The sequence below is a fragment of the Gobio gobio genome, assembly GCF_949357685.1.
Source record: "Gobio gobio genome assembly, chromosome: 24".
NCBI classification, from domain to species: Eukaryota; Metazoa; Chordata; class Actinopteri; order Cypriniformes; family Gobionidae; genus Gobio; species Gobio gobio.
The window spans coordinates 30,325,458-30,335,546 of NC_137120.1; the positions used below are offsets into that span (position 1 = coordinate 30,325,458).

Consider the following 10,089-nt stretch of genomic DNA (forward strand, 5'->3'; position numbering starts at 1 on the left):
TCGTTTTTTCCTGATCTTTATTTCTGTCCTCTAGTCAGTCATTTAACCAAACTCTTGAAACAGAGGCACACAGCGTGACTGGGTAATGGCACTTGACATTAGTTTGTACTGAATTTGGTGAAGAAACTATCTATGCGACATTTAGCATAAAAAGTCACATTTTACTCACCCTCCTTTCTTCCAAACCTTTGACTTCAAGAGAGAGTTCGCCCAAAAACGAAAGTTCTCTCTCATCCTCATGTTAATCTGAGAGATTACTGTAACTCCATTGACAGTCTATGCAACTGACACTTTGACACTTCAAAAAGTTCATAAAGAGGTCTAAAAACTAACCCACATGTATTGAGCGGTTTGAGCAGAAGCTCAAACGTGCTGCGTAACACATGAATGAACCTCATTGGTTATTGCTGAAGCTCAAACGTGCTGCGTAACATGAGAATGAACCTCATTGGTTCTCACTGAAGCTCAAACGCGCTGCGTAACACCAGAATAAACATCATTGGTTCTTGCTGAAGCTCAAACGTGCTGCGTAACACAAGAATGAACCTCATTGGTCCTTACTGAAGCTCAAACGTGCTGCGTAACACAAGAGAATGAACCTCATTGGTCCTTACTGAAGCTCAAACATGCTGTGTAACACGAGAATGAACCTCATTGGTTCTTGAGGAAGCTCAAACGTCCTGCGTAACACGAGAATGAACCTCATTGGTCCTTACTGAAGCTCAAACGTGCTGCGTAACACCAGAATGAACCTCATTGGTTCTTGCTGAAGCTCAAACGTGCTGCGTAACACGAGAATGAACCTCATTGGTTCTTGCTGAAGCTCAAACGTGCTGCGTAACACCAGAATGAACCTCATTGGTTCTTGCTGAAGCTCAAACGTGCTGCGTAACACGAGAATGAACCTCATTGGTTCTTGCTGAAGCTCAAACGTGCTGCGTAACACCAGAATGAACCTCATTGGTTCTTGCTGAAGCTCAAACGTGCTGCGTAACACGAGAATTAACCTCATTGGTTCTCACTGAAGCTCAAACGTGCTGCGTAACACCAGAATGAACCTGGTGAGAATGAACCTGGTGAGCACGTAACTCAAGAATGAAACTCATTGGTTCTTGCTGAAGTTCAAACTTGCTGCGTAACACAAGAGAATGAACCTCATTGGTTCTTGCTGAAGCTCAAACGTGCTGCGTAACACGAGAATGAATCTCATTGGTTCTTGCTGAAGCTCAAACGTGCTGCGTAACACCAGAATGAAACTCATTGGATCTTGCTGAAGCTCAAACTTGCTGTGTAACACAATAGAATGAACCTCATTGGTTCTTGCTGAAGCTCAAACTTGCTGCGTAACACAAGAGAATGAACCTCATTGGTTATTGCTGAAGCTCAAACGTGCTGCGTAACACAAGAATGAACCTCATTGGTTCTTGCTGAAGCTCAAACTTGCTGCGTAACACAAGAGAATGAACCTCATTGGTTATTGCTGAAGCTCAAACGTGCTGCGTAACACAAGAATGAACCTCATTGGATCTTGCTGAAGCTCAAACTTGCTGTGTAACACAATAGAATGAACCTCATTGGTTCTTGCTGAAGCTCAAACGTGCTGCGTAACACCAGAATGAACCTCATTGGTTCTCACTGAAGCTCAAACGTGCTGCGTAACACCAGAATGAACCTCATTGGTTCTCACTGAAGCTCAAACGTGCTGCGTAACACAAGAATTAACTTCATTGGTTCTTGCTGAAGCTCAAACGTGTTGCGTAACACCAGAATGAACCTCATTGGTTCTCGCTGAAGCTCAAACGTGCTGCGTAACACCAGAATGAACCTCATTGGTTCTCGCTGAAGCTCAAACGTGCTGCGTAACACCAGAATAAACCTCATTGGTTCTTGCTGAAGCTCAAACGTGCTGCGTAACACGAGAATGAACCTCATTGGTTCTTGCTGAAGCTCAAACGTGCTGCGTAACACCAGAATGAACCTCATTGGTTCTCACTGAAGCTCAAACGTGCTGCGTAACACCAGAATTAACCTCATTGGTTCTCACTGAAGCTCAAACGTGCTGCGTAACACCAGAATGAACCTGGTGAGAATGAACCTGGTGAGCACGTAACTCAAGAATGAAACTCATTGGTTCTTGCTGAAGTTCAAACGTGCTGCGTAACACAAGAGAATGAACCTCATTGGTTCTTGCTGAAGCTCAAACGTGCTGCGTAACACGAGAATGAATCTCATTGGTTCTTGCTGAAGCTCAAATGTGCTGCGTAACACCAGAATGAAACTCATTGGATCTTGCTGAAGCTCAAACTTGCTGTGTAACACAAGAATGAACCTCATTGGTTCTTGCTGAAGCTCAAACTTGCTGCGTAACACAAGAGAATGAACCTCATTGGTTATTGCTGAAGCTCAAACGTGCTGCGTAACACAAGAATGAACCTCATTGGTTCTTGCTGAAGCTCAAACTTGCTGTGTAACACAATAGAATGAACCTCATTGGTTCTTGCTGAAGCTCAAACGTGCTGCGTAACACCAGAATGAACCTCATTGGTTCTCACTGAAGCTCAAACGTGCTGCGTAACACCAGAATGAACCTCATTGGTTCTCACTGAAGCTCAAACGTGCTGCGTAACACAAGAATTAACTTCATTGGTTCTCGCTGAAGCTCAAACGTGCTGCGTAACACCAGAATGAACCTCATTGGTTCTTGCTGAAGCTCAAACGTGTTGCGTAACACCAGAATGAACCTCATTGGTTCTTGCTGAAGCTCAAACGTGCTGCGTAACACGAGAATGAATCTCATTGGTTCTCGCTGAAGCTCAAACGTGCTGCGTAACACCAGAATAAACCTCATTGGTTCTTGCTGAAGCTCAAACGTGCTGCGTAACACCAGAATGAACCTCATTGGTTCTTGCTGAAGCTCAAACGTGCTGCGTAACACGAGAATGAACCTCATTGGTTCTCGCTGAAGCTCAAACGCGCTGCGTAACACCAGAATAAACCTCATTGGTTCTTGCTGAAGCTCAAACGTGCTGCGTAACACCAGAATGAACCTCATTGGTTCTCACTGAAGCTCAAACGTGCTGCGTAACACCAGTATTAACCTCATTGGTTCTCACTGAAGCTCAAACGTGCTGCGTAACACCAGAATGAACCTCATTGGTTCTCGCACATCAAGCAAACATTCCTGAGCTTCTGTTTATCACAACTGATGTGCGAGTTGATGAATCTCTCAGATTTCATAAAATCTTAATTTGTATTCCAAAGATGAACGAAGGTCTTACAGGTTTGGAACAACATGAGGGTGAGTAAATTATGACAGATTTTTCATTTTTGGGTGTACTATCCCTTTAATATTCTTCTGTGGAAGAATGTACTGGTAATTTTTGTCTCTTTGCAATTATAGTAAATAGTATATATTTTTTTGTTTTACTTTAAAAAGGACACAAAAGTACATTCCATTAGACTCGTTTGCTATATTCTATGTCTTTGGAAGTCACGATAGCTTAATGAGAGAAACTGATTGAAATATGAATCATTCATATTTTCAGATTTTGTGAACCGATTCTGTGAAAAGATTGGAACGATTTAATCACAGGGTGGACATTGTTACTTCTCTTAATAAGCTGTATGGGCTATCAATATTTTAATTAAATAAAAACTTAAGTTTTGTTTCTCACAAATATCAGATTTTAAATATAGCACATCGTGTGAACTTTACTCTTTTATTTAGTCCTTGTGCATCATTTTTAAAAGGTTTTCGTGAGTGTACATGTCCAACTCAATGTCTAATCTATTCCTGGAGCCCCACAGCATCACCCCAGGGTTTCTTTCCCCTCAGGTCACTATTTGGAACCTGTTCTATTTCTGCTCCTGTAAAAATCTATTTGTCGCCATAGATATGGCAAGGTCTCCATGGAAACCAATGGCCAGATCGTGGCAGAAGATAGGCAAGTGATTTAAATTAAATTAAGTCAAGTGCTTTTGTACTCCGCTGACTTCACTTTTTCAGAATAGTCAATTTTAGCAATGACTGAGCAACTAACAAGCGATGATGGAGTACTTATTTTGTAGGCCTACATCCTCTTCTGTGAGAACAGATTTAATCTTCAACTCTTACTGTGTGATTGAAGACTACCTGCTGTTGCTGTTGCTATTGCTAAAGCTAATTATATGAGAAAATTACGAAAAAGTGCGGCAATAATTAATGATGAAGATTTGAAGGATTCTGGTAATGAGAACATTTCAGGTTCAGAAAAGAACAAATAGAATATATTTTATAAATATTTTAAATAAAAAAATAAATCTAGAATTAACATAACTTTCAAAATTGGCAGTGGCCATTAAGCTCTGACCTCATATGTGGTACCATTTGAAAGCTTAGAGTCTCTACTTTCTGGAGACATGCATCACTTTGGCATTTGTTTTACACAAAGTAACTTATACTACTCTGGGACCATTTCTGTCTGGATTTGGCCTACCCAAAATGAAAAGCTTCCCATACCAACATACAGTGGTCTAAATTCAAAATGTTGGTATCATTTTACTGGAAACCCTTTGAAGATACATAAAACACTGCTAAAAGTGATAAACATGTAAGTATATGTTGTCTGAGCTATAATAACCCCCCCCAAAAAGAGACACTCTTAGATTTTTTTTTGGTTATAAATTCATTTTTGAAAGTGTGAGCTCTAGCACCCTGCAGACAGTTTGGGATGTTTCCACTAAATTCCAGAAAATACTGGAAAAAAGATTTGTCTTGATCATGTATGCAAGATTTATTCATATGAATCTGAATGCAGGAATATGACCTTTTTTATGTAATAAAAATACCCGTATACAGTGGTATAAATGCAATATCCCTGTGTAATTTTACAGAAAACCCTGAAATGACTTAAAACACTTCTGAAAGTGATAAATATTATGTTGTGTGTGATATAATAACAGGGGTCCTCCCTTCAGATCCATTTGAATAAATCTTGCATACAACATGATACAGACAAATTTCTTTTTTCCGCTATTTTCTGGAATCTAGTGGAAACAGCCCAAACTGTCTGCAGGGTGCTAGAGCACACAGGGCCTGAGATATACACTTTAAAAAATGAATTTATAACCAAAAAAATCAAAAAGCGCAGTGGTTTTCATTTTAGCAGTGGTTTATGAAACCTCGAAGGGTTTCCTTTAAAATTACACCAAAATTGTGTATTTAGACCTCTGTATGTGGGTATGGGAAGCTTTTCAATTTGGGTAGGCCAAATCCAGGCGGAAATCCCAAAAATGGTCCCAATGATCATTTTACAACGTCAACCAACACAATGACACCAATTACAACCAGCAGATTCTTGTTGGTTCATTTCAGGCATGACGTCACGACACCTTGGGGTACAGTGAGTCAGATCAATTCTGCAAACCCTGATGTACGAGTGTTTTTGATTCACTAAAAAGAATCGGTTCATACGAGTCAAATCATTCGGGTTCGCGTTGGGTCCCGATGTTTTAGATTCACTGAATCAAACTTGAACCAGATCACACTCGTCGTGGTGTGGCTGAAGAATATTAACTTTAAACACTTTGGAAACTTGTCGGATGGTGCTTCTTATTCCTAATTTCTCATCCTCGTTTCCTTTCCTCGCGTCTCAGCTCCACTCCCTCAGGATGCGAGGAAATACTGCAAGGAAAGAAAATGAGGACGGAGGAATCAATATTGGAATGGCATTCTTGATCACTCGATTTGAAGTTTGGTTATTTAAGAACTTCATAATAAATAATAATAACGCAAGATGCCCCGTTAAAATATGTGAGATGTAGGCTAGCCTATGCTTGATTTAAACTACAAAAGTAAAACATAAATTAAAATGATCGTGACAGATGTGAAGGGGGAGGATAATTTATACGAGCATCAGTTTTTGACAAGAACTTCCGCATAGGATACACCTGTAGGATAGCCTACACCTCGAGTTTTTAGTAGCCTACCGACACATAAAATCATTCCGTTTCGGTGTTTTTTTGTTTTGTTTGTTTTTAACGGAAACTGTTCTGAATAAGAGCTGGTTCTCCGCTTCCAGTAAACCCTAACTTGACTTTATCTGTAGGTACTGCAACATAGACTTTTAACAATATGTTTTACAATAATCTTTAAATCAAACAGGAAAAGCACTCAGTGTGTTTTTTAAACCCAGCATTTATCCCTGATTGTTTTCAGCCCTCGGCTTCACTGAATCGATACATCTCCAATCGGAAGAGCATCGTTTCCTCTGATTGGTTCGTCGAGGCGCGCGCGTCTGCAGTAGCACTATATAAGCGCAACAGGCGACCTGCGGATCTGAACCTCTCTCACCGCAGGCTGGGGAAAAGACACAGCACACACACACAGACTAATGAACACTCAAGTGCCTGTGAAGGTGAATACTGTGTGAGGATTCGCAACGAAGAGGAAAATCATTAACAAATCCAGTAAGTAATTTACTCTTAATGCAACAGGTTTAAAAGTTTACTTTTCTTGTACTTCTTTATTAATATTTTTTATAGGCTATATTAGATTAATTAGAAATTGCTGATTTATTTTACATTTAAAAAAGGATACACCTAGATATTTCAGATTTTTTTCATAGCCTATTGAAACTCTTATTTTCAAAGCTTGTATCTTGTTTTAAAGTAAATTAATGTAGTTCTGCTTAAGTCAAAATACACATTTATGATGATTTCAAACATTTATGATGCCTTTTTTGGGTTCAGTACAAATTACATTTGAAACACCATCTGGTTTTCATGACAATTTTGTTCTTTTGTAGATGATAAGCTGATGTTACATATTTTAAGTTAAATGAAAAGAATCGGCTTATTAAGATTGTAATTTTGATTTTCAAACACCACGACAATGTCAGTTTTTAAAGAAAATTCTGTCGATTAATTCTGTTTAATTTTGCTATAGTGAGTGTCAAGTTCAACTCTGAATCAGACAAACCATCAGCATGTTCAGTGCAACCTGTTGCTAATCCTGTGTATTCAGTCTGAGTTTGGATATTTAATAAGAAAAATAAAATAATAATTCAGTCAACTCTGTGTTAATCTTAACATCTTATCATATCCAAATGTTGTTATTTGAACGCTACCGATCCCTATCTTAGTTCTGGCTCGTGATGCAGGCTGAATCATAATCACATCATGTTCGTTCGTTGGCCAGAGGGAGAACATGTTCCCCTGACTGAGCCTGGTGTCTCACAAGGTTTTTGTCTCCATTTTGTCACCCGATGGAGTTTTGTCCATTTGGACACTTAATATTCAACAATATTATTGATCTGACTGTACTGACACTATTGGATGAGAACTGAACTGAGCTGGAGGATGACATAATTTTTTCTTTTTCTTTTGCAGAACTGCTTTATAGATAAAATTAACTCATTTAATAATTTGATGATCTTTACAAGGGAACTGAATCAACACTAAACTGACTTCAGCTGAACAACAGCCAAAATTCATAATTTTCTTGTCATCACTGTAAAGCTGCTTTGAAACAATCTGTTTTGTATGAAGCGCTATATAAATAAATATGACTTGTTTTGTTTTTTGGCAAGACTAAATCTACCTAAATTAGTTGTTCTCAATTCTTCTTCGAAGTACCCCAGACAGCATATTATTTTGGATGTCTTCAGAGCCGCTCATGAGCTTATGATATTAGTCAGGTGTATTACATAAGGACAAAATGTCCAGCGATCGGGTACTCCAGGACCAGGAAGAAATTTCATCTGCATTTTGCCAGAATTTTTTCTCTCTCACACTTTTCCCTTCAAATTTCTTTGTCTAGAGTCATAGTTTTTCAAATATTTGTTGATCTAGATATTTCTTTTGTCAGATTTGTTTTAAATGCCATGTCACGCCAAGTCTATATACTGTAAATGAGCTTAATGTACTAGCATGTAGTTTTATTTCAAGAAGTCAAGGAGAGGCTTGAACCTCCACCCACCTTACAAAAAAGGGATCGGTTGTCACCTAGTGTAAAATAGATGCTCAGAAAAAGAAATTATCATATTTGTTTGAAGAGACATAATATATATCGCAACCCTCAAAGTCCCCCCCTTGAAAATGCCTGTATGTTACCCTACAACTTTACACATGTGGGAGAATTGTTTGTGATATAATAGTACGTTGTTTTTGTAATGGTAAACTGTAAGATATTATTAGCTGTGCGTACCTAAGGCTCATTGCTGAACGTTTTGTTGCTTGTTACAGGCGACAGCGCATCGCCCAGTGGGTTAATCCCAGAGGGATCATGTGGGTTCTGGAGAAGATCCGGGACTCAGTTGAAACAAATGTGCTCCGGCAAGGAGAGGCAGGTGACAAGGGGAAGGCACCTGTCTATAGCAATGTCCTCACACCCGATAAGATTCCAGATTTCTTCATCCCTCCAAAGCTGGTAAGCTGCCCACCAGAGACCGAAGCTTCTGACGTCAAGTCCAAAGACAGTCTGAGACCCTCTACGTCCGAGCAAACCATCAGCAACAAGAAGATCAGCAGCCCTCGTAGCCCACGATTGGTCAGCAAGTTGGCAGGAGACACCAAGAACCTGCTTAGGGCGGCAAACCGCCACATCATTCAGATCGAGAGTGCGGACGACGTTGTAGCAGGTGACACAAACGCCGATCCTCAGTCCCAGACCGCCATGTCCCTTCCCTACATTCCAAAGACTCAGACTTCTTATGGCTTTGCCACGTTGATGGAGAGTCCCCACACCCGGAGAAAAGAATCCCTGTTCCACTGTGACCACACTAGCCCAGTAACGTCACCCAACACTCAACGCAAGTCCCAAAGCAAGAGCGGCAAGGAGGGGAATCACCTCAACCCTCCAGACTTCAACACCTCGCACATAAACCCCTACCGATACTTTAGTGGTGGCGAGAGCGACACTTGCTCTTCGGCGGAGTCCTCTCCATTTAGTTCACCACTGCTCTCCCGTTCGGCCTCCCTACTCAAGATCTTTACCCATGAGACACAGGCCAAGGTTGCAAAAGGCAAGCGGACATTTGCCAGGCACAGTTCCTTGTCCACAGATGAGTGCAGTTCGGCGGAGCCCAGCCCTAATGTTCCTAGACGGAGCCATTGTTCCTCTTTGCAAGGTGGTGGAGCTCTGGACCATCTTCATGGCGTGGACCGTCAACACAAGGAGCACACCATCAACATGCACAAAGGAGGCACCGTCCGACTTTGTGCCGACTACGACGCGGGTACGGCCCGCCTGCGAATCCGCATTATGGCGGCCGAGGACCTGTATGATCCCATGTTTGACATTAAGAGCATCAACTGTTGCGTGTCGCTCTACCTCAATCCAGGCAAGTTGCAGAAGCAGAGGAGCACGATAATCAAGAACAGCCGCAATCCCGTCTTCAACGAGGACTTCTTTTTTGATTCGGTGACTTCGGCTCAGGTTAAGATCCTAGCTTTGAAGATCAAGGTTGTGAATAAAGGCACTAGCCTGAAAAGAGACTCGCTGTTAGGTGAACGGGAGGTCCCTTTGTGCAAGCTCTTGTCTGGATTATAGGCCTTCAGAATGGGACACTGTCTTCAAAAGGTGGAAAGAGGTCTTCTTCATTGTCTTTCATTTAGCCTGATACGATGATTGATTTAATATTCACAATTTCAGAAGAAAAAAAACACCACCTGCTCAAGATCAACATAGGCGTAATTTGAGAGTGGGACGTGGGGACGTGGGGACATGTCCTCACCACCTTTTGCCAGGGTCAATATTGTCCCCACCACTTTTGAAACATTTCCCACACAGCTATACCTAACACAAAGTAAGCATCTCCAGGTGACTATCAAAGTATTAATCTAGTTTGTTTGTGTTAAAGGACAACTCCGGTGAAAAATGAACCTAGGGGTAATTAACACATGGTTACCGAGTAGATCGTTCTCTGGGATGTGTTTTCATGAAAATCGAATGTAAAGAGTTTTATCTCTAAAAACAGATTAGCTTATAACACGAGTAAATGGGGCACAGAATAAGTTAAATTAAATCGCTAGTTAATACCACTAACAAGGCTCAAAATAGCCTCACACTCACACGGTAGCATAATGAGGGTCCCTACATGCAAACCGAAG

At 40.8% G+C, this 10,089-nt stretch overlaps 1 protein-coding gene across 1 annotated transcript; it reads left to right on the forward strand.

Moving 5' to 3' along the window:
• Positions 1–8,263: 8,263 nt before the first annotated feature.
• Positions 8,264–9,529, forward strand: LOC307120625 (C2 calcium-dependent domain-containing protein 4C; the record flags this gene model as incomplete). Its single annotated transcript, XM_079807747.1, has 1 exon — positions 8,264–9,529. One exon carries the CDS (start codon positions 8,264–8,266, stop codon positions 9,527–9,529), a length of 1,266 nt encoding a protein of 421 aa, XP_079663873.1.
• Between the last annotated feature and the right edge of the window lie 560 nt (positions 9,530–10,089).